Raw genomic sequence first — 26,921 nt, 5'->3', positions numbered from 1 at the left:
GAATCGACATAAGAAAAGGATGTGTGTGGATTACTTACAAACTGTGAATCTACACACAGAGCTAGATGCTTTTCCATTGCCAAGAATCAACACTAGGGTGAATGAACTATCAACATACCATGTGTTCTCAAACTTTTGAATTAAGGGCCCGTGATGCGCGAAAATACGAAAAATTCTGGAAAATTAACGAATTTTAGGCAAACATTTCAAAAGATTCTCTATGATGGTGGTAACACTTCAACTAAATATTACAGCTCAATTCCATTTCTTTTCTTATATATAAAATAAAATAGATACATTTTTGGTGACCTCTGGCAACCCCATTGCATGAAAAAACATTCTGTATATTGAAATAAAGTAAAAATTTTGAAAGCCAGTTCCGTTTTTACTGTAATTAATATTTATGGAGATATCTGGCAACTTGCCCGACCCTAAATCACCAGTCACCCATCTCAAGTGTCTTTTCAAAGCTGGAAGAGAAACGATGTCACTCTGCTGCATAACAGTCAGCCTACGAGTCATGCACGCGACATTGGCAACCCTATTGCATGAAAAAACATTCTATATACTGAAATAAAGTCAAATTTTCGATAGCATAAGTTGCATGAGAAAGTAAGTTGTACACGAGTGAGTTAGAGGCCGGAGGATTTTAAATGCCGGTGCACTCCTTTTAAACTTTAAATGCCTCTCCTGAAAAGTTAATGTTTTTGTTATTTAAATAGCCATATCTCTGTTTCTTTTTGTCCGATTTTATTCATTCTTTCGAATTTGTGAAGAGAAATAGTCATTCTTTAATTTGGCAAGAAAAAAATAAAGGAAACTGTAACTTAATTTTTTTTTTCATTTATCCTTGCAGATTTTCACTGAAGTTTCTACTATTCAAAATGAAAAAATCATAAAAAAATTAAAGAGAGTAAGAGGAAATTTAATTTTGTGAAGTTGTTCCCAAGACTCTAATCTTTCATTTCCTACATAGTAGGCTGATTACCTATGCCTATGGATACTTCAATGATCGCAGATACCATCATGGAAAAAACAAAAAAATTAACTACATGTAACATATACATGTTACTAAAACAATTTAGTATGCAATAATACTCTTTCCAATAGAGTAAGTATACATAATTTCACCAGAGAAATCGAACAACTTTTATGACACGTTCACCTATAAGCACTTCCTTCGGTGCCTTAAAAAGGCTGAAAGAATCGGACAAGAAATACACAGCCTTTGAGGCCAATGGACGTCTGTATCAATTCTGTAGGGGTTCCGTTCGGAGTGAAAAATGGAGTAGCTGTCTTTCAACGAACCATGGATAAGCTTGTGAAAGAAGAAAACTTACAATGTGCATTTCCATATCTTGACAATATAACTATCACTGGCCGCACTCAAGAAGAACATGATCATAGTATACAAGACTTTCTTGAAGTCGTCAATAACAGAAATTTAACCCTCAATACCTCTAAAACTATTAAGTCTGTTCGCTCAATTAATATCCTTGGTTACTGTGTAGGAAATGGGATTATAAAACCTGATCCTGAGAGGCTTCGTCCACTACAGGAACTCCCACCCTCCACAAGATGGGGATCTTTAAAAAGAGCCCTGGGTATGTTTGCTTACTATGCCAAATGGATGCAAGATTTTTCGACCAAAATAAGACCATTAGTGAGTGTAAAGAAGTTTCCTTTAGATAAAGAAACTTTACAGGCTTTCAGTCTGCTGAAGTTAGAGCTTGAAAGAACAACGTTATACTCTGTGGATGAAAACTTGCCCTTTGAAGTCGAATGTGATGCTTCCAAAGTAGCTATTTTGGCTGTACTTAACCAAAAGCTACAAATGGAGAGAACAGGGTGGAAATGATCATAAGAATTGATGATAGTGACATGAAAAATAGAAATTTTGTGGTGATTTATGTGCCCCTATAATGGGGTCTTGGAGAGAGATTATTTTAAAATGAGATGCTGAAAGATGGAGGTAACATAGTACTTATGGGAGACTTTAACTGCAAAGAAATCTGTTGGGAAGAGATGACAGTGAAAGGTGGAGAGGATTTATGGGGAAATGTATTACTTGACATGACTATAGAACATACAATGACACAATGGGTAGAAGAAAATACCAGATATAGAAATAATGAAAGACCATTCAGACTAGATTTATTATTTATGTCAGAACCTGAAATTGTGGATAGAATTTAATACAAGACACAAATTGGGAAGAGTGACCTTATATTGAGTTAGAACTAAAGGAGGAAATATATATAGAGAGAAATGAGAAATACAGAAAAGGGAGACTAATGTATAGTAAAACTCTAAGAACCTTAGAATATTTTTTCAAAAAGCAAGTTGGGAAAAACTCTATAATGAAGAAACACAAGTGGAAGAAAAATGGATGGTTCTGATTGAAATATATAATGGAGACGATAAATATGTACCAAAATAAAAACAGGAAAAGGTGCATATTAAGTGCTGGTTTAATAAGTGCAGTGAAGCATTAGAAGAGATAAAGCTTGGAAATGATTGAAAAAAGACAAAAAAAAATCTAGGTGGCAAATATATATCAAAGGAATATGTAAAAATATGCAGGGAGGAAAAAAAGAGACTATGAAAAAGACGTAATAGAAAAATGTAAGGATCAGCCAACACTATTCTATAGACATGTGAACTGTAAACTAAAAAACAAACAGGTAACAGTGAAACTATGTCAAGGGAATATGGAATACACAGAAGATACATAAATAGCTGAAGTCACTTCAAGTCAGTTTTCACTAGAAAAAAAAATGTACAACATTGGAATGAAGGGGGAGGAGTGAAATCCCTCCACCCCACCCCCAAGAGGGAAATAACCCGAAAAGAAATAACGGACCAAATAACAAACCTTGATGTCAGGAAATTCCTCAGCCCAGATGGAATCACAAACTAGTTATTAAAAGAATGTAAGGAACAAAAAGACAAAATATATAAGTTGCTCACTTAAAGAAGGAAAAATACCAGAAGACTGGAAAAATGCCGATATTGTACCAATATATAAAGGAGGAAACAAGGAATACCCAACAAATTACAGACTGGTTTCTATTACAAACACAGTGGCCAAAATTTGTGAAAAAGTTATAAAATGTGGATGGATAAAACATCTGGAAGAGAACAATATACTAAATCAGAGACAATTCATATTTAGACAGGGAGGATCATGTGCCACAAATTTGATCTGTTTTTACTCAAGACTACTAGATATAATACAGGAAAAGGTTGGATGGGCTGATTGCGCTTTCCTAGACCCACAATTTTTTTTTTTACAAAGTGCCACACACACACAAATATATTAAGAAAACTGGAAATCATAGGAGGGATGGAAGTCTTCTTGCATAGAAGAAAAATGAGAGTAGTATTTACCTAGTTGTAATAATATATGGGAAGGGAGCTATGCTCGTGGTGACCTGTCTTTGTATCTCTCCGCATCAAGTTTTATCTTAAAATCTTGTATAGTGTTTACACACACTGTTTCATTGTCTAATTTGTTCCATGTATCTATCGCTCTGTGTGGGAAGCTGTTCCTTTTCAAGTTTTTCTATAACTGTCCTTTTTCAGTTTTTTTCCGTGTCTCGTTTTACCATTGTCCCACACTAACAAGTCGTTTCTGTCTAAAACTTCCATTCCTTTCATTATTCTGTAGACAGTCAGCAAATCTCCTCTTTCTCTTCTTTGTTCCGAAGTTGGTAGATTCAATTTGGACAGTCTTTGCTCATATGTTAGTTAAAACTCTATTAGTATGTGGTCACTTTTCCCAATTGGTGTCTTGTAATTTATTTTGTCCATGATTTCAGGCTCAGCTGTGAATATTAAGTCTAGTCTTGATGGTTCTTTGTTGTTTCTATGTCTAGTATTTTCCTTGACCCATTAAGTTTAATGTATAATTAATGGTCATATCCAGTAGAGTGTTGCCCCAGAGTTCCTCTCCACCTTTTACTCTCATTTCTATCCAATTTCTTTCCTTTGCATTAAAGTCATCCATAATTATTATGTTTTCTCCATCTATCAGTAACTCAAATAATGCATTCTTTGTGTCTTCAAGTAATTTGGAATGATCACTATCAGACCAAGCCTGTGTTTTGGGGGCACATACACTACTATAAAATTTCTACTTTTAATATTACTATTCACAACTTTAATCATAATAATTTCCACATTATATTTTCCTTCTGTTATCTTTGTCACATTTAAGCCCTTTCTAGTCAATAATATGACTCCTCCCCCATTTATCCATTCTATCTTTTGCCCAAGGGTTGTATAGACCTTGTCCCACCATACTTGATGATAGAGGACCTTTCAATTTTGTCTCCACAATTCCCATTATGTCTGGTTTCTCTATTAACAAATAGTCGTTTAATTCATTTATTCCAGAAATCGTACTGTCCATGTTTGTGTATGACATCTTTAATTTTTTCTTTACTTCTCTTTTTTGGTTTACATTTACTTTTTCTGATGCACCATTTTCTTAGTCTCATATCCAGTACTCTCACATTTTTTTTTCTCCATTCTTGTTTTTTTTTTTTCATTTACTTAGTTTCTTAGTGCCTTATCTTTCCTCATGGTTCATTTCCTTTTTTATCCACACATTTTTGTAATTTTCACTGTTAGCTAGTATTGTTGCTTTCGATAGTATCTCTTCAGCTATCATCTGAGTCCTTAGTTTGATTTTCAATGGCCTATAGATTTTTCTCTAGAGTATGTGCCCATTCTATGCATCTCATCAATTTCTTTATCTAATTCTTGGCCTTCGTCCTGAACTACTTTCAGAATTTCCTTCGCAATTTCTTTCTCTTCTTTTACTCCTTGGTATTTGTATACCTTGTTTTTTTCTTTGATACCATAAACAATGCATTTTTTCTTTTATCCACTATCTCTCACCCAGTTTTCCTTTTCAATTACTTTAAATACCGTTTCTTTTGCATTTTCCTCTACCTGCTGTTGTACTATTGCTTTGAAAGTTATTTTCTGATTTTCACATTCCTGTTTCCACTGATTTTTTATTTCAAGGAGATCTGTCTCTCTGATTGATTCTCCCACTTTTTCGGTCACTGCTTGTATTTGTTCTTTGACCTCTTTCTTCAGTTCTTTGTTTTTGTTTCTATCCTTGTTTTTCTTTCTTTTCTCTTTTAATCATACTTAGTTCACTTTTTAGCTCATTCAATTCTCCGATTATTTCCTCATTAGTTTTACATAAATTTGTCATCTATTTATGCATGACTCTATAATAAATTCTTAGATCTATTAATCCCTCCATCAAGTTGTTGATGTTTCAATTCCTTAGTACACTACTATACCTAGTTTCTCTTTCTGTACCCATAACTTTTCCTATTACTCCCCTTTCTCTCTGAAAACCAGAAAATACTTTGTTTTCCCTCCTTTGAGTAGACTTTGGGGTGTCAATTAGACACGTCCTCTTCGGTATCACACCCAGTGGCAATTCCACTCTACTCATGTCCAATTCTCTCTTCGTTGGTTCATTAATTCCTTTGTTTTCTCTTCCTTCCTCCATTTTGTGCTATACTATACTTTTCTAAAAACTGGATTTTACACCTTACTGGTCACTCGATTACACATCTTTCTCATTCCAAAAATAACATGGCGTTTCCTTGATCCAAGTGACAAAAGAGCTAAGTTGGAACTTATTCACTAGACTTCCTCTCCAGTGACATGTGATAGATGTGTATTTATCTTCATGCCAAAATTCTTGTAAAATTCTTGTATTACTTCTTATCATCCTTGAGCATTAATCTCACTGTGGTCAGTGAGTGGTAGCTGAGCTGAGCATCTATTGCATGATGATTGAAGGGAATATTCAGTCTTTTAGATGTCTAGCATACACTCGTGCACATGCATGCATTAGTTCAGGATGGAACATCTGACATCTCCAGAAAACTACCAAGGGACCACCTATTGTGTTTGACCTCACAGCAGGAATTTGGGCCAAGTGCATCTGATCTCAACTGGCCCAAACGGCTCAACATCTGTGTCAGATTTTATCAACTGCAAAATCAGCACACAAGCAATGTATTTTTTCATACGTTTCCATTGCTTGCATATCAATCACTTGTGCATAAATACTGAGTGTCCATACTCAGTCTGTGCATTGTACATTATAGACATAGAGCAGATGTAGATAGTAGAAAATCTACTGTATATAGGTCCCTGTTGTGGCAACAGCCACCATATGCATGTGAATAGCTGTCAGAGTTTACCTTGGGCAATGCTCCGAGAATGTAGATCAGTCTACATGGAAAGAATAAAATGACAAAACACCACCTTGTTTGTCTTAACACCTCCAAACTTAATATAGATTACAACAGCAAATCTACAATTATCAAAATCCCAGTGCTCAAATAAATAGATAAACACATAAATAAATAAATCAGAACAAGCAATAATAACATGAAAAGCAATATTCTGCATGAACCAAGTGTTAATAACATATCCAAAATTACTAACAATTTAGAACCCAAGGAAGAGACCACACAGTGATTAAAGCCTTTAGTGCATCTTATAAAAGGATTAAGCAAAATTGCAAACTTTCAACAACCTTAGAAAGTGAAGACTGACTGACACAGTAATGCAGATGTTCTCTGACATTTCCATGTCCCTTGTCACATTCACTCACCAGATTCTTTAAAGCCATAAAATAAAATAGAGTAACAGTATTTTCTGACCTTGGAAAACTCCTTTGTTATACTGAGTCTCCAGTCCTTCTTTATCAATAAACACAGACACCATTTCAGAGTCCACAAATTCTTCGTTGGGGTCAGATGAGAAGAATAGCTGTCTGGCAGATTGAGGCAGTCGAGATACTGGCTGTGTAATGCTGATAGTTACAGTGCCATCTGCAGCTGTACTGACTGGTGGAATATCTTGTTCCCCATGCACACTGAGCCTTGGGGGCATGGTGTGGCTTGATTGGGCTGAATGAGAGATATGGCTGGATGGCATAGGATGAATGTCATGTACAGGCAAGGTGGGGTGAACATTATGACTAGATAGGGTGGATGGAATGCTGTGAAAAGGTGAAGCAGGATAAATACTATGGGGGGGCAGGTTGGGTTGGGTGGGGAGAACACTGTGCATGTGTGATGTTGGGTAAACAACATGGCTAGAGGGAGAGGAGAAAGTAGAGTGACCCCAATGTATAGGTGAAGTGGAAGAAACATTTTGGTTGGGTAATGAGGAATGGACATTGTGGGTAGGTGATGTGGGGGGGAAAATGCTATGGCCAGACAATGAAGGGTGGATGTCCTGGGGGAATGAGTTCAGGTGACTACTAGGACTGGATGGTATAGGATTCATGATATGGCTGGAGAGAGAGGGCTGGATATTGTGACTTACAGCAGTAGAATTCTGATTTGGGTTGATATGATTATTAGATCCAAACACAGGAAGTTTAGGAATAGGGATACCTGAGGAAGAGCCCATGGACTGCCTAGGAGTAGGGCAGACCTTGCGGGCAGGAAAATTTTGGCCAACAGGTAAAAAGCTAGAAAGAGTACTTCTTCCAACTTTCACTCCTGAGGAGCTTGTCAGGGGTGCCAACTGAACAGTTGATGCCTGAAACATAACCAGAATAACACATATTAATATATTCATGATGAATTCATATCACATGAAAGGCACATTGCATCCATCTATTAAGCAATGAAAAAAGTGCAAAAGATTAAAGTGATGAAAAGTGGTTGTAAATGGATGAAGTAATTACAATCTAAAGGGCTGGTTTTCCTGTCTACAATGTGAATTTTTTTAAGTGGATGGGGGGGGGGCACTGTGTGATGAGGCTGAGATAAACTAGTTCCAGCTATTGGGCCCTGCTATGGAAATATGTCTTGCTGAACTGCCTTTGACCCAAGCAACATGGCAAGAGACAGAAATGACCCTTCATCCATAAGATGCTAAGATAGGAGGAGTGATGAATCGGTTTTGGATGGGTGTGCAATGGGTGCAGGGTAGGTGTATACTTTAACTCAGTAACCAAATTACTTCAACTTAACAACCTCACTTATTAGGGGAAAAAGGACTTTTGGTAAGTACACACATACATCAATGCATATAATAATTTCATAAATATTCAGTTTAAAGGTACCATTATATAGAACAGTAATGATGGAAATAGACATAAATAAGGTTTTTGACAGTCCCAAAACATATTGCATCAGACAAATATAGAAACTTGTATGAACAATTGGAGCAAATTATTGGTTAACAACTTTCCTGCAGGCAAGAAATCTAAATAATATAAAACAAACACTTCTATTGGACCAAAATACTATCTCACAGCACCCCACAGTGATTAATACTATCACCACCACTGTTCATAAATGATCTCCCCAACTTCAGCCTAGAATACATCATGGCACTCATATATGTATATACCAGTGGCCTTCTCTGTAAGGAATGTGGCCAAGTCCAAGCACAATTGATACACCAAAACATGTGAATACATAAAAAATAACTGAAAAAGTGGTGAACACAAAACAGGATGTAAACATCCTCCCACTCTCAGCTTAACCTGAACAATTCCACAAAGCATCCAGCTGCCTCACTGAATGGTTAGTGCCTTTTATTTGATAAAATACCTACTATTCTGAAGACTGTCTCACCTCCCTCTTCCCTCTACTATCTCTGGTTATCTCCAATTCCCTGTCCATTACCCTCGCATTTACCTTATTTACCACCCCATCCATGTACAAAATGAACAGCCATAATGACTTGCTTTCTCCATTACCAATCCTTATACAAGCTCTGCTACTCTTACAAAAACTCTTAACTCCTCAACAGCATTCTCCCAATCCCATATATCTACAATACCTACAACAGGGCATTCTACAATGTGAAGTCTTCTCCAAACCAATATATACATACATATATCAATGGCTATTTCCCCTTTACAAGACAGGTAGCCAAAAAAAAACAAAGGCATAAAATCCACTCCCATCCATTCCATTTCCAAATACTGTACTTCACTACCATTCACACTCCTCCCTCCCTCTTATCTTGGCTCTTCCTGGATGATGGGTCATCCCTGCATCTCGCCCACTGCCCTGGGTCAGATGCAGTGTTGCAAGACACAGCATATCCACAGCAAGGCCACTCCATTTAATCAATGACCCCCTTCTGTCCCCTCAAAGAGAAGACGGGGAGAAATCCTTTCAGGTTGCGTCAAAACATAATTCACACATACACCCTCAGCCCCCATCCCCCACCCATTCCCATGCATCACAGCATCATCCATACATAATTATTCTCCATTCACCCTTATCTTCTGTCTCCTCTCTTCCTTCCTCAACAGACCCAATGCCCAATGCCCCTTTTACTCCATCCATCCATCTCATCCTTGGTTGTCCCCTCATGTTTACTCCTTCTACCTCTGCCTTCCACGCCTCTTTTACTAATCTTTCTTTGCTCATTCTTTCAATCTGTCCAAACCATCCCAATGCTCTTTCATCAATCATATCTCACAACTCCCTTTCCACCCCCACTCTCCTCCTCACCTCCTCGTTTCTCACTCTATCCAACATTAACCCCTATCATACTTCTTAGGTACCTCATCTCACATTCAAACTTAATGATTACCTGTTAGAAGAAAAACCAGACATAATGGGAATTGTGGAGACGAAATTAAGGAGTTTAATACCACCCATCAATGTTGGACAAGGGCTATACAATTACTGGATTAAAAACAGAAACAAGAAACAGGAAGGAGTCATGTTCTTGGCCAAGAAAAATATGAATGTGACATAAATTACAGAGGGCAAAAGCAATGTAGAACTGATCATGATAAAAGTTGAAGACAAGGACATGAAAAGTAGAAAGTTTGTGGTGATTTATGTGCCCATAAAAACTAGCGCTTGGAATGAGAATGAGCATATTAAATGCTAGAAGATACAAGGCATTCATTAAATGAGATACTAATGGGCAGAGGTAACATGGTAATTATGGGGGACTTTAATTACACAGAAATTTGTTGGGAGGACATGACAGTAAAAGGCAGAGAATACTTGTGGGGTAATGTATTACTGGACATGACCATGGAATATACAAGGACACAGTGGGTCAGTGAAAACACCAGATACAGAAATAATGAGGAACTGTGGCAACACGCCGCCACTGCTGCAGTGTCCCCTTAGTGCACATAGCTTTGTAATATAATATTGTTAATCTTGCTCAAATCATAGTATATGTAAATTATAATCAAAACTGTATATTACAAATATTGTGTCATATACATGGATGACTATTATATTGTTAAATGTATTTATTTGTAACTTTATTTGCATACCTATCCGAGAGTTGACACCTTGATGTGGTGGATAGACTTGAGAATCTTAATGATTACAAAAGCTATGTCCATAGAGAGAAAATCTCTGTAGGGTCATCCATATCAAACAGGTTTTGTAGGAAAGATCAAAGAGCAGCTCAAACACACAGTCGCAGGACCCACTGCTAACTGACATGTCCCTGATGGCAAATAGGGAAATTCCTCATAGATATATGGGGTACCGTCATAATGACGGCAAGGACCATTGGGCACCCTATAGATATAGGGCTTCACCGAATATAATGAATAAGGTGACACCATAGAAATATCTCACCAGAAACCAGTTGGCAAGGAGGCGAGATTACTGCCAACCCCCCTTCATAGGCAACATGAATATGAATAGCAAATCAAAACAAAACCAGGCGTTCGTTTTTGATCATCGTCTCCTAAAGGTCCAACCGTATTGCCTCGTGTGCTTACGGGCAATGAGCCACCTAATGTGAGTAAGGATTGTCCAAGCAGATCCAAATCTTGGACATTAAACAACATGAAGAAAATGAAGATCTATACTTACAACATAAGAAGTCTCTCAGAAGACCACAAACTGGAGAGTTTAATGGAAGAGCTAGACAACATCAAGTGGGACATTGTAGGACTGAGCAAAGTCCAAAGAAAGGAGGAAAAGCTGATACAATTACAAGATGGTCACCACCTGCTCTACTATAGAGGTAAGGACAAAAAAAGATCTAGTGGAGTAGGATTCTTGATCAACCGAGAGGTTGCTGGTAACGTAATCAAATTCAGTAGTTTATCGGACAGGGTAGCTTGGATTGTGATTAGACTGTGTAAAAGTTACACTCTAAAAATAGTTCAGGTTTATGCACCAACTTCACAGAGTTCAGACGAGGAAATTGAGTCCTTCTATGATGATTTATGTCAAGTAATGGATCAAGAAAAAAGTAAGTACGCTTTGGTATTAGAAGACTTTAATGCTAAAGTAGGGAAGAAGATGGGAGATGAGATGTGCATTGGAAAGTTTGGAGTAGGTGAAAGAAATGACAGAGGTGAGATGTTAGTCAATTTTGCAGAGAACTACAACATGAGGATAATGAACACTTTCTTCCAAAAGCGTGTAGGTCGTAAATGGAGGTGGAGAAGTCCAAATGGAACAACAAAGAATGAAATAGACTTCATATTAGGAGATGAGAGCAAAAGCGTTAGCAATGTTATGGTAATAAAGTCAACATAGGTAGTGACCATAGAATGGTAGGTTGCACAGCTAAATTCAATTTCAGAGCAGAGAGAAATAAACTAGTTTTAAAAAAGAAAATAAGCCTTGCAAAGGTTAAGGATAATAATAAGAAATTTCAGTTAGAAATTAAAAATAGATTCGAAGCTCTAAGAACTAACGAGGACAGCGTGGAAGATATTAATTTGAATTTAGTGAATATCATTAAGAAATCAGCAAAGAAAGTAGGAAGTACAAAAAACACAAGAGAAAAGAAATACTCAAAAGCTACAAATGACCTAATTAAAAGAAGAAGGACCATGCAAATTAAAAGCAGGAGAGACGAAATAGAAAAAGTAGAACTAAACAAGCTTATCAACAAAAGGCAGAGATTAGAGAAAAGAAAGAAAAACATGGCTGAAATAGAGGAAACTATTCGGAAAGGAAAAAGTATTAAAGTGACCGAGCGTAGACATGCTTTAGGAAGACAGCAAATGATATGTTTGAAAGATAGAAATGGAGAAATTATTAAATGTAGAGACAAGATGGTAAAAAGAGTAGAAGAATTTTATTAAGAATTTTACTCATCGAAGGCCATAGTTGAGTCAGTAAATTCATGTGTAGACATTAGTAGTGTACCAGAGATTACAAAGAAGTAGAATTTGCTCTAAAAACTATGAAACGAGGAAAAGCACCTGGGGAAGATGGTATATCGATAGATCTGTTGAAAGACGCAGGTAAATTAATTCATATTAAATTAGCCGAGTTGTACACCCAATAGTTACGTCAAAAAAGCATTCCAGATGCGTGGTGCAATGCTTTAGTGATTTTACTTCATAAAAAAGGAGACCAGAAGGACCTTAGTAACTATCAACCGATTAGCTTGCTATCAAACGTACATAAAGTATTCTCCAAGATCCTTACAAATAGACTAAGTCAAGTTTTAGATGGAAACCAACCGAGAGAACAGGCAGGCTTTAGAAGCAGATATTTAACTCTAGACCATTTGCAGGCGATAAACCAACTAATCGAGAAAGCGAAAGGATATAATTAACCTATGTGTTTAGCTTTTGTAGATTACGAGAAGGCCTTTGATTCAGTAGAACAAATAGCAATACTAAACTCACTACACAAACAGGGTACAAACGAACAAACCATAAGAGTTTTAGAAAAGATTTATGCGAAAGGTACCACTATAGTTTGACTACATAAAGATACAGAAAAGATCAAGATCCAGAAAGGAGTACGGCAAGGCGATACAATTTCACCAAAACTATTTACAGCTTGTTTAGAAGATATTTTCAGGTTGAGTTGGGAAAAGAAAGGTTTGAAGATTAATGGTGAATATTTGAACCACCTAAGATTTGCAGATGACATTCTTATTTCAGAAAGAGCAGAAGACTTGCAAGATATGCTGAGCGATCTAAACAAGGAAAGTGTCAAAGTAGGTTTAAGAATGAATAAGAGTGAAACCAAAGTAATGCTCAACACAAGAGTTCAAAGTAAAGAGATTGTAATTGATGGTGAGAGTCTTGAGGAAGTTGAAGAGTATAATTATTTGGGCCAGATGGTGAAGCTGACAAAAGATCATGATAATGAAATAAAAAGACGCATTACAATTGGTTGGAAAATGCTTGGTAAGTATAATAAAATCCTGAGAGGCTCTCTACCTTTATGTTTGAAACATAAAGTTTACAATCAATGCATTCTACCAGCAATAATTTACGGGTGTGAGACTTGGAAGCTGATGAAGGTGATGGAAACAAAGCTAAGGACTGCACAGAGGAGAATGGAGAGATCAATGATGGGAATAACACTGAGAGACCGAAAGAGAGCAAGTTGGGTGAGAGAGCAGACTCGAGTGAAAGATATTGTGGAGGCAGTAAAAGAGAGGAAGTGGAGTTGGGCAGGTAAGTTAGTGCTAACGACTGATGAGCGATGGAGTAAGTGTGTTACTGAATGGACGCCGCGAGATAGGAAGCGTGGAAGAGGGAGACCAGACAGAAGGTGGAGAGTCGAGATCGAGAAGTTTGCAGGAGTGACATGGCAGAGGGTGGCACGGTCGTGCGATTCATGGAATGCTATGAAGGAGGCCTTTGTTCAGCAGTGGACTCAGGATGGCCGATTTGATTTGATTATTTGCACACTCTGTTCAAAGCATTAATATTTTCACTGTGTATAGTTTATGTCTTGGCGGGCAGGCAATCGAATAACAAGTCCTGAAGAGATTTATACTTTTATTAATCCTTCACCCAAGGACGATTCTCTCTACCATGATGTGATACCCAACCACATCAATTGATGACCCCAGAGTGACTCAAACATATATGTAAGTTATGATCAAAATTGTATATTACAAATATTTTGTCACATACATGGATGACTATTACATTGTTAAATGTATTTACTTGCAACTTTATTTGCATACCCTGTTCAAAGTGTTAATATATTCACTGTGTATAGTTTATGTCTTGGTGGGCGGGCAATCGAGTAACAAGTCCTGAAGAGATGTATACTTTTATTAATCCTTCACCCAAGGACTATTCTCTCTACCATGATGTGATACCCAACCACATCAATTGATGACCCTGGAGTGACTCCAACACCCAGCCCTCCTTGGTATCCACAGTTGCCGTACTGCCAGTTACCATCCCCAGGTCAACGGCATGGTAGAGCGCTTTCATCGACAGCTCAAGGCCGTCCTCTACGCCCATGCCCTGAACAACGAACTTTGGTCGGTGGCGCTGTTCCTTGTGCTCCTTGGCATCAGGACCTCCCTCAAGGTTGACATTGGCCACTCTCCTGCTGAATTCGTTTTTGGCACCACCCTCAGGCTTCCCGGAGAATTCGTCGCTGACGTACCTCACTCCAACTCCTTTACTCCACACAACTTCGCCTACCAGCTGAAGGAGACCATGGCCAAGCTCCACCCCATCCCGCCATGCCACGCCAAGTCGCCTGGAACCTTCGTGAGCCAGGACCATCTTCAGTGCACCCACGTCTTCGTCAGGACGGACACCATCAGAAAAGCCCTCCAACCTCTGTACGAAGGCCCTCTCGAAGTCTTGCGCCGCACCAGGAAGATCGTGACAATACGGCGCAACGGAAAGCGTGAACACATATCCATCGATCGGGTCAAACCGGCCTACCTTTTTGACCACGGACACTCCCATCAACAGCACTCCCATTCCTACTCCTCTCAAGCAGCACCGGACTTCCAAGACGGTCTCGTTTCACCAGTCACTCGGGGGGGGGGGGGGAGTAATGTGGCAACACGCCGCCACTGCTGCAGTGTCCCCTTAGTGCACATAGCTTTGTAATATAATAATTTTTTTTATCTTGCTCAAATCATTGTATATGTATATTATAATCATAATTGTATATTACAAATATTATGTCACATACATGGATGACTATTATATTGTTAAATGTATTTATTTGTAACTTTATTTGTATACTCTGTTCAAAGCATTAATATATTCACTGTGTATAGTTTATGTCTTGGTGGTTGGGCAATTGAAAATCAATTCCCACCATATTTGCACCTAAGTATCTAAAACTATCCATTTCCTCATGTCTCTCACCCTTAATACTTCCAATTTGTTGCCAAATTCTCCCCTTGTACATGTCATCACCTTACTTTTACCCACATTTATCTTCAACTTCTTTCTTTCACACACCTTCCCAAACTCTGTTACTAATTTCCATAATCCCTCCTCTGATCCTGTTACAAGCACAGTGTTCTTAGCAAAAAACAACTGTCTAATCTCCCACTTTTCACCATTTTCTTTAACCATCTCTAATCCCGGCCCATTACCTTTGTGTTTACCTCTTGCACCACCCTATCCATATATTAACTGAACAACCAAGGCAACATAACACATCCCTGGTAAAGACCCACCTTCACCTTAAACCACTAACTCTCTTCATTTCTGATTTTAACACAAGCACTACTACTCTCATAAAAACTCTTGACTGCTCTTAACAGCTTTCCTCCTATCCCAAATATCTGTAATACCTCCCACAGTACCTTCCTGTCTTCCCTGTCATAAACCTTTTCCAAATCCACAAAAGCCCAAAAAACATCCTTACCTTTTCCTATAGCTTTCTCACATATCTGTCTTACCACAGAAATCTGATCCATGTGACCCCTACCTGTCCTAATCCACGTTGTTCCTCACCAATTACTCCCTCTGTTCCTCTCCTAATCCTCTCAATCAAAACCCTCCCATACACCTTCTCAACTACACTCAGCAAACTGATCCCTCTGAAACTACTACATTCACACTTGTCCCCTTTTCCTTTCTAAAGTGGAACTATACAGGCAGTCCTCCGGCACTTTACTCCTCTTAAACAAACATTAAATAACCTCACCAGTAAGTCCACCATCACTGTACATCCCTTTTTTTTAGACATTCTGCAAGACACACATCCAACCCAGGTGTCTTACTGGCTCTCAACATTTTAACAACTGCTTTCACCTCATCTGTCCCTATTTCACTTCCATTTTCCTCATTCCTCACTGTCATTTTCTTAGCGCTTCCCATTGCAACTACCTTTCCCCTCCTATCCTCCTTCACATTCAGCAACTCCCTATAATACTCTACCAAGCTTCCTCTTACTGCCATTTCTTCCATTATCAAATCTCCATCTGCACCTTTGACCTTTTCTTCTCTACTTGATTTGCCTCCTCTTCCTCTCTTAATTTCTTTCCAAAACATCTTTTTATTACTTTCAAATTTTTCTGTCATACACTTACCCCATTTCACATCTGCTCTCCTCTTTGCCTCCTTTATCTTATGCTTTACTTCCCTTTTCTTTGTACCTTTCATATGATTTATCCTATTTTGTAACCAATCTGTGAATGCTTCTCTTCTACAACCTTCTTTGCTTCATCATCCCACCACTCACTACCCTTCCTTCTATTTCCTCCTGTCTTCCTTGTTCCACACACCAATTTGCACACCTTGTGACTCCCTCCTTGAACCATCCCCATTTCTCCTCCACTCCTGGTTCTACTCTAGCCCTCACTCCCTCCTACTCCTCTCTCAGATTGTTCTTGTACTCCTTTTCTTTCTCATTTAAGCAATATACTCTAACCACTTCACTACCTTCTGTACTTTTCCTCTTTCTCCTATCCTCCACTCTCAACTTTTCATCCACATTAACCTTAAATAAACCTCCTTCCACTCCACCACATGCTTACCTATCTCTTCATTTATAAATATAGCCACCCCTTCTCCCCTTCATCCCATCTTCACTCCTGACATCTTCCCAACTACACTCCCAAACTCAAACCCGTCCCTCCCTTTCAACTTGGTTTCATTCAATGCCAACACATCCATGTTTCTTCTCACAAACATACTGCCTATCTCTTCTCTTTTACTCTCATCTGTACCACATTCATGCATATTGAATGAACCAAACCTTAGGGTTCTGGTTGGAAAACTTCTCCCAGACCCTCTTATGCCTTTGCTTATTTTAGGAATGTAACCCTTTGGGGCTACAGAGAGAAGGATGCCTAGTCCTATCCCCATTCTGTCTTTGTCACCTTTTACAACTCAAGTGGGAACACTTGGTGGCAGTATTCTTTTCCCCCACCACAGGGTTAAGTGAAAAATGGAAATAAACATTCAAAGAAGTGGTACAGGACAGTATCAAGAGTTAGGGGGCAGCATAACAGGGGGAGTTGCAGTATAATAAAGTATCATAATTTCTCCATGAATAGAGATTTCCTCTATCACAGACAAAATAATGTCTGGCTCTGGTCCATAGGGGTGTCTTACCATAATAGAGAAACCTGACATTATGGGAATTGTGGAGACAAAACTGAGGAGCCCTCTATCAACAAGTATGGTGGGACAAGGTCTATACAACCACTGGGTGAAAAATAGAACAGAAAAACAAGGAGGAGGTGTCATGATATTGACCAAAAAGGATTTAAATGTGACAAAGATAAATGAAGGCAAATATAATGTAGAATTAATTATGATTAAAGTTGTAAACAAAAATATGAAAAGTAGAAAATTTGTAGCAGTATATGTGCCACCAAAAACACAGGCTTGGTCTGATAGTGATCATTCTAAATTACTGAAAGACACAATTGCAGGATCGTACCCGCATATAATGAATAGGATTAGGAAATATATATTAACGATAGTTACCAATTACTTACGGTAGGCACAGGTCCCATAGAAGAGGTAGGGGCCGGTAGGAGCAATCGCGGAAAGCCGGTACGCAAAAGTGTAAGTCTGTTTAGTCATAATCGTCAACAATGTCTTAAGTACCTGTCTCCGGATTGTCTTATGTGTCAAAGCTTAAGTAGTTAAGTATAAGTTCTTTAGATTGGCGATATACTGCTACCGATCCGTTCTAGTCGGTGAGTGCTACCCAACTGGCTTGCTTCTAGTAACTGACTGTACTGTACTCGACTGACCGATCCGACCCGCTCACGCCGGGCTGTCGTCTGCGCGCTCTCTATGTCCAAAAGCGTCGTTCATTTGTTTCGTGTGTTTTTAGTAACGAGTTTAGATGATGCTACTGCAACAATGAATGTACTAAATGAGCTACTGTAAGAGGGTGGTAACATAGTAATTATGGGTGATTTTAATGCAAATATAATCTGGGAAGAATTGATAGTAAAAGGGGGAGAAGAACTTTGGAGCAACACTGCTGGGTATGACCATCGAATATACCTCAACACAATGGGTTAAGGAAAATACCAGATATAGAAACAATGAGGAACTGTTGAAACTAGACTTAATATTAACTTCTGAACTGGATATCATTATCAAAATGGAGTATAAAACACAATTGGAAAGAGTGACCATATACTAATAGTTTGAATTAAAAGAACAAAACAATGTAGGAAGGAATGATAAACACAGAGAAGGAAGATTAATGTACAACAAAATGGATTTTGTAAAACTAAGAAAAAAATTCCAAAACACAAACTGGAATAAATTCCGCAGAGGAAACAAAGAAGGAAGACAAATGGAACATATGCAAAGAAAAGTACAAGGAAGGAATTGATAAATATGTACCAAAGAAGAAGCATACATACATACATATACCAAGGCTTTTTCCCCCTTCCAAGGGAGGTAGCCAAAAAGGGAAAGGCATAAAAACACTCCCACCCATTTCATCCCTAAATACACTCCACACCCCCTCCCACCCTCCCTCTCATCTGAGCACCTCCTGGATGACGGGTCATCCCTGCACCTTGCCCACCGCCCTGGGTCAGAAGCAGTGTCGCAAGACACAGCACATCCACAGCAAGGTCGCTTCATTTAATCGGCGACCCCCCCCTCTCCGTCCCCCCTTGCATATAAGGAGAGGACGGGGAGAAATCCCTTCGGGCTGCGTCAAAATTTACCCCCACCCCCCACCCCCCTGCCCATTCCTCCTCATGTAATCACAACATCATCCATATACAACCATTCTCCACTCACCTCTGTCTTCCGTCCTCTCCCTTCCTTCCTCAACAGACATTCCCCTCTTCCCCAAAGCCCCCTTCACCCCATCCATCCACCTCATCCTAGGACGTCCCCTCATGTTCACTCCCTCCACATCTGCCTTCCATACCTCTTTTACTAGTCTTTCTTCACTCATTCTTTCCATGTGTCCAAACCATCCTAATATTCTTTCATCAACCCTATCTCCCAAATCCTTTTTCACCCCTGTTCTGCTCCTCACCTCCTCATTTCTCACTCTATCCAGCCTAGTAACCCCCACCATACTTCTCAGACACCTCATCTCAAACACATTCAAACTCCTTCTCTCTTCTTCTCTTATGTTCCACGTTTCTGCCCCATACAGTGCTGTTGGCACAATCACTCCTTCATACAGTCTCCTCTTCGCATCCATTCCCAAATGTCTATTCCTCATTACACTCTTTAATCCACCAAGGCATTTACTCGCTTCTCTCAATCTACATTCTACCTCCACCTTCACTCCACCTTTTCCTGCTACACTTGCACCCAAGTATCTAAAACTATCCATTTCCTCCAGTCGCTCTCCCTTAATGTTCACTTCCAGTCTACTGCCACTTTCACCCCTTGTACATCTCATCACCTTACTTTTACCCACATTTATCTTTAGCTTTCTTCTATCACATACTCTCCCAAACTCTGCCACCAGCTTCCTCAATCCCTCCTCTGACCCTGCCATAAGCGCAGTGTCGTCCGCAAACAACAACTGGCTCACCTCCCACTTTTCTCCATTTTCTTTAACCATCTCCAATCCCTGACCCACTACCCGAGCATTCACCTCTCGCACCACCCCATCCATGTATAAGTTGAACAGCCAGGGTGACATAACGCATCCTTGATGAAGTCCCACCTTTACTTCAAACCACTCACTCTCTCCATTTCTAATCCTGACACATGCTCTACTACTCTCATAAAAACTCTTGACAGCTCCCAAAAGCTTTCCTCCTATCCCATAAATCTGCATAACCTCCCACAGTGCCTTTCTGTCTACCCTATCATAAGCCTTTTCCAGATCCATAAAAGCCCAAAAAACATCCTTCCCCTTTCCTATAGCTTTCTCACATATCTGTCTTACCACAAAGATCTGATCTACACAACCTCTACCTGTCCTAAATCCACACTGTTCCTCACCAATTACTCCTTCTGTTCCTCTCCTAATCCTCTCAATTAAGATCCTCCCATAAGCCTTCCCTACTACACTTAACAGGCTAATCCCTCTGAAACTACTACATTCACACTTGTCCCCTTTTCCCTTGTAAAGAGGAACTATACAGGCACTTCTCCAGTCCTCCGGTACTCTACCCTCTCTCCAGCAAACATTAAATAATCTCACCAACCAGTCCACCACCACTGAACCTCCCTTTTTCAGACATTCTGCATGGCATCCATCCAGACCAGGTGCCTTACCTGCTTTCATCATCTTTACAGCTGCCTTCACCTCATCCTTCCTTATTTCTCCTCCATTCTCCTCACTCATCACTCTCATTTTCTTCGCATTTCCCACTGCAGCTATCTTTCCTTCCCTATCCTCCTTCACATTTAGCAACTCCCTAAAATATTCTGCCCATCTTCCCCTTACTGCCATCTCTTCCATTATCATCTCTCCATCTGTATCTTTTACCTTTTCTTCCCTACTTGATTCGCCTCCTCTTCCTCTCTTAATTTCTTTCCAAAACATCTTTTTATTACTTTCAAAATTTTCTGTCATACTCCTACCCCATTTCACATCTGCTCTCCTCTTTGCCTCCTTTACCTTTTGCTTTACTTCTCTTTTCTTTTCTTTGTACGTCTCATATGACTCCCCCGTCCTATTTTGTAACCAATCTGTGAATGCTCGCTTCTTCTCTTCTACAACCTTTTTTGTTTCCTCATCCCACCATTCACTACCCTTTCTTCTATTTCCCCCTGTCCTTCTTGTTCCACACACCATCCTTGCACACTTTAAGACTCCCTCCTTGAACCATCCCCATTCCTCCTCCACACCCATCTCTGCTCCATCCTTTACTCCCTCCCACTCCTCCTTCAGCTTCTTTTCGTACTCCTTCTCCTTTTCCTTTTCATTCAAGGAGTTCACTCTAAGAACCTCCCTACCTTTTGTCCCTTTCCTCTTTCTCCATCTATCCTCCACTCTCAGCTTACCTTCCACCAAAAAATGATCTGATATTCCCCCACCCTCTCCCCTTAGCACATGTACATCCTTAACTCTTCCTATCATAATCCTATTTACCACTACATAATCCATTAGCGCTCTATCTACCACCCTTCCCTCCACCACCCTCTCCCATGTGTACTTATGCTTGACTTTCTTCCGAAACACTGTATTTGCTATCATCAACTCTCTTTCTAGACACATTTCCACCATCAACTCTCCACTACGATTCTTTCCTGGAACTCCACACTTCCCAACCACTCCATCAATTGGACCATTTCCCACCCTAGCATTAAGGTCTCCCAATGCTCCCGTCTGGGGTATTGGCTGCTCCCCGTCTGGGGTATTGGCTGCTTGTTATTGTGGCAAAGTAGCATGCAGTCGATACTTTAGGGTCTATATGGGGCACCCCTACGGACCAGAGCCACACATCATTTTGTCTATGATAGAAGAAATTCTGTTCATAGAGAAATGATGACACTTTTATACTACGACTGTCCCTCCGTTATGCTGTCCCCCAACCCCTTGTTGCTGTCCTGTACCATTTCTCTTTCTGTGATGGGGGAATTCCCTGTGGTGGGGGAAAAGAATACTGCCACCAAGTATCCCACTTGGATCGTAAGAGGCGAGAAGAAAGGGACGGGGAGAGGGACTAGGCATCCTTCTCCTTGTAGCCCCACGGGGCATATATCCTAAAAAGAAAAGTGAAGGCAAAGAAGAAGCAAAAAGAGATTTATACAAAGTGCTGGTATAACATAAGGTGCAGTGAGGCTAAAGACAAAAGAGACAAAGCCTGGAAAAGATGGAAAAAGAGACAAAAAACCTCCAAATGGCAAACATATATAAAACTGAGGAATGAATATGTGAATATATGCAGGAAAGAAAAAATGAATTATGAAAAAGATATTATAGACAAATGTAAGGATCAACCTAAACTCTTTTACAGATATGTAAATGATAAATTAAAAGACAAACACAAAATTGTAAAACTGTGTGAAGGAGATAAAGAATATATAGATGACATAGAAATGGCTGAAGTTATGATCAGACATTTCAGGTCTGTTTTTACAATTGAGAGCTCACAAATTTGGGAAGATAGACAACGAGAAATATCCCCTAAAATGAAAGAAATAAAGGTAATACAGAAAAAAATAAAAGATCAAATAAAAAACCTAGATGTTAGGAAATCACATGGACCAGATGGAATTGCAAATTAGATACTGAAAGAGTGTATAGATGAACTGACGGACAATTACACAAGATAATAGACATTTCACTCGAAGGAAAGGTACCGCAAGATTGAAAAGATGCAAACATAGTACCAATATATAAAGGAAGAAACAAAGAAGATCCTACAAACTTCAGACCAATATCCCAGACAAGCACAGTAGCAAAAATATGTGAAAAGGTTATCAGAAACAAATGGATCAAACACTTGGAAGAGAATAAAATATTAAACCCTAAACAATTTGGCTTTAGAAGTGGAAGATCATGTACCACAAACTTAATATGCTTTTACTCGAGATTAATAGAGATAATACAAGAAAGAGATGGCTGGGCAGATTGCGCCTTTGTGAACTTGCAGAAGACTTTTGACAAAGTGCCACATAAAAATTTAATAAGAAAAATTTAAATAATAGGAGGAATACAAAGTAAGCTACTGGAATGAAGGATTTCTTAAGTGGGAGAAAAAGGAGAGTGGTACTTAGAGACAAAAATTCGAACTGGGAAGATGTGATAAGTGGTGTCCCACAAGGCTCTGTATTGGCTCCTTTAATGTTTGCCATATATATATAAATGATATGGATGAGGGAGTGAAAGGTTACATGAACTTCTTTGCTGACGATGCCAAATTACTCAAGAGCGTAAGCACAGAAGAAGATTGCAGATCGCTACCGGAAGACCTGGACAAAATATGGGAATGGAGTCAGTGGTGTGAAATGAACTTTTAACATTAAGAAATGTATTATAATAGAATTAAGAAAAAGCAAAAATAGAATATTGGGTAAATATAAAATTGGAAACAAGGAAGTCAAAAAAGTTGACTCAGGAAGGGACCTGGGAGTGATTATCTCAAGTGACTTGACACCTGATAAACATGTCAATAAATTAGTTGGAGAGACTTTTAACTTATTAAGATCAATGAAAGTGGCCTGTGACAACATGGATGGAGAAATGGTAAAGAAAATAGTGGTTGCACTGATAAGACCTAAATTAGAGTATGCTACAACACTATGGGCACCAAGCACAAAAAAAAAATATATATAAGAAAATTAGAAAGAATTCAAAGGGCAGCGACAAAAATGGCACCTACACTATCAAATTTGACATAGGAACAAAGATTGGAGAAATTACATCTATCAACACTGGAACAGAGAAGAGAAAGAGGTGATTTGTTGACCATTTACAAAATTATGAAAGGGATGGAAAGTCTTGATAGTGACAAATTATTAAAATGGGACAGAAGAGAAACAAGAGGACATGAGAAGCTAAAGGACAGTTACAGAAGAGATTTGAAAAAGAATAGCTTCCCACATAGAGTGATTGATATCTGGAACAAGCTAAACGGAGAAACAGCGAGTGCCAAAACTATACAAGATTTCAAGAAGAAACTGGATGCTGAGAGATATGAAAATGGGTCACTACGAGCATAGCTCGTCCCATAAAATACTAGGTAAACAAGAATCTTGTCCATGCATCCTGTACCTTTCCTAATCCCACTCCTCACACAAAGTCAGAATAGAAAAAAATAACCAGCAGTGTACGACAGTGTTCAGTTCTGGCTCCTATAATGTTCGTAATATATATTAATGACATCAAAGAAATAAATAGCTACACAAACCTCTTTGCTGACAATACACAAAACATAAATTGAGTGAAAACTGTGGTTTGTAACAGGATGCAAAGATACATGGATAAAGGAGATGAGTGGAGCCAAGTGTGGAAAATTAAGTTCAACAAAAAGAAATGCAAAATATTAGAAATTAGCAAAAGTAAGAAAAGACTGATGATAAATTATAAAATGGGAAATGAAACAATAGCAAAAGCAAAGGAAGAAAAGGACATACCGTATTTTCCGGCTTAAAATGCGCATCGGGTTATAATGCGCACCCATGCACTTCGTTATCTCAGTACACAGATAGCGCGCACCGACATATAACGCGCATGCCCGATCGCCATCTAGCGAGAGAATCGAGAACCATGTTGTGCGTTGGTCCCTTATTACCTTGTAGCTTAAATAGTTTGTAGGAAATATGATCTAAAAATGTTTATTGAAAGTAAAATATACAGAAACATTTTGGGATTTTTACAGAAAATGTTCATTTTATATCTTGAGGAAATAATTCGTCTTTACCATTTTTTATTTAATACTGAATCAAACTACAGACTGTTTCGTTTTAGCTTTGAACCTGCAATGACAGTGGTGAAATAGGACAGTCATCGAGGTGACGTTTAGTTAATATAACTCCCGAAAGAGGGTGTTGTAGTCAGGTGTTTGACACGAGTTTATGAACGGCCGCAACGGAATTTGTACCATACCTAAAGTGAAGCAACAAAGCCAACATAAAAATTCAAACTAGGATGTTGTGAACAAGGGCAAATATCATGAATATTGATCATGTTTCATGGTATTTAGGCCTATTTAAACATGAAAAATAAGATTCGATAGATACCTACCCATACCAAATATTTATATACGGTAGCCCATGCTGGCGTATTCTTTCATGTCACCATGGCTGTTCTTCTTGTTCTCACGGAACGTCACGGAGAAGTGTGCCGTCCCGACTTTATGACGGCCAACATCGTCACGTTGTTGTGAAAAAAATTACACACACAGCCGCAGAATTTTTATCGTAGGCCGTAGATAATGCGCACCACCGGATAACGCGCACCCCCAATTTTTAGGCCCTTCCAACGGAAAAAAGTTGCGCAATATACGCCGGAAAATACGGTAGGTATCATAATCAAAGATGACATAGTGCCTGAAACACAAAAAAAGTTACAGGAGAACCATACAACCTGGATGAGGACACGAAACAAATCAGGCAAAAATTAATACAACGCAGACAATACAGTGATGATATGGTCACCATATCTAAAGAAGGATACAAGAAAAATTGAGAAAATACAAAAAGCAGCAACCAAAATTATCCTTGGTCTAAATGACATGGTATATGAGGAAAGATGAAGCCGAGACCTCCCACATTAGAAGAATGAACAGAAAGGTGTGACTTGATAATATTTAAAATGGAAACAGGTTTGGGAAAAGTGGACAGAAAAGCATTGCAGGTTTGGGAGGAAAGATTGACAAAAGGTGATAATAAGAAACTGAAAGAATAAACCTGTTCTAAAGACATCAAGAACTATAGCTTTCCACACACAAGTGTACATTTGTAGAATAAGTTAGATGAAAATATAATCCATGCCAACACTATAAAAGAACTCAGAGCAAGGTTTGACAAATGGAGAAAAAGAGATAGGACCCCATGAGCAATCCTCCAATGCCATATACTAAAACTAGGTAGATACACAGCAACATTTGGCAATGATGCAAAAATCATGAGAATTGTACAAAACAAAGACAGTAGACTATTGCAAAAAGATCTAGACACTATTTGTGCATGGAACCAAGAATGGGAAATGACTTAAAAAAAAAAAAATGAAAACTGACAATAGCTGAAAAAGACCATTTATTTATTATGATGCAAAAATCATGAGAATTGTACAAAACAAAGACAGTAGACTATTACAAAAAGATCTAGACACTATTTGTGCATGGAACCAAGAATAGGAAATGACTTAAAAAAAAAAAAATGAAAACTGACAATAGCTGAAAAAGACCATTTATTATTCCTTGGGAAAAGAATCCATTACAAAAGAAATAGAGGAAAGGGATTTAGGAGTGTTGATCAAAGACAATCTGTCACCTGACAGACATAGCAGGGTTGTGGAGAGACATATGGACTGCTGCAGAAGATTAAAGTAGTTTTTCACTATATGGATGAAGAGATGATGAAAAAAATCATAGAAAACTTAATCTGTCTAATACTAGATTATGTTTCAGTGGTATGGTTCCCACACAGAATGAAGGATATAAGCAAGATCAAGAGAATGCAAGAACAGTAAACAAACTAGTTCCCAGCCTTCAATATAAACAATACAAGTAAAGATTAAAAGCAATAGGGCTACCAATTTTGAAAGATTGAAGAGAAAGAAGTGATACAATTACAGTATTCAAGATGCAAAATGGGATAGGCTATAATGACAGAAGAGATATCAATTAAGGATAGGAAGGGCTTTAAGGGACCGTCAGGTTGCTTTATAAGGGAGCATGTCCTATAACTTTTTGAATCTCTTTGATGAACTTAGGTATAATTACCATTTACATTTGTCTATAATTCCCCTGGGTATTGTATTCCTCACATGTATATATAAAGTGTAGTGAAGATATAATGAAGTTATAATGAAGTTTAATGAAGCTGTAATTGATCATATGGAAATCCTTCCACATAATTAAGCTTGGTATATATTGCAAGCTTAGATTCTGGGGAATATTTGTTATATTGTACATTTGACCAAACTTATACCCCTGATTTTTTGTGAATTTTCTTTTCTGAACATTTCAAAGATGCTGCAAAATTCAGGTTTCATAAATAGAAAAAATAAAATAAAATAAAATTTCTTTTATTTTTTAATATAGGAAATAAAGAGCATAATTTTATCTTTCAAATGAAACAAAAATGACAAAAATCCATC

General features: G+C 38.5%; 1 protein-coding gene across 1 annotated transcript in view; it reads right to left on the bottom strand.

Annotated features, from left to right (window-relative positions):
* Positions 1-26,921, bottom strand: part of frtz (WD repeat-containing and planar cell polarity effector protein fritz) — a 509,212-nt gene that overhangs the window by 28,493 nt on the left and 453,798 nt on the right. Inside the window, exon 16 of the mRNA XM_076182931.1 lies at positions 6,705-7,593. Coding sequence (XP_076039046.1) covers positions 6,705-7,593 — 889 coding nt within the window. The remainder of the gene's footprint in view (positions 1-6,704; positions 7,594-26,921) is intronic.

This window comes from Oratosquilla oratoria, unplaced genomic scaffold, assembly GCF_046742065.1.
Source record: "Oratosquilla oratoria isolate Oo_2021 unplaced genomic scaffold, ASM4674206v1 SCAFFOLD98, whole genome shotgun sequence".
NCBI classification, from domain to species: domain Eukaryota; kingdom Metazoa; phylum Arthropoda; class Malacostraca; order Stomatopoda; family Squillidae; genus Oratosquilla; species Oratosquilla oratoria.
Note: the sequence above shows the minus strand (reverse complement) of the source record. Positions and strands in the feature narration are given on the sequence as shown.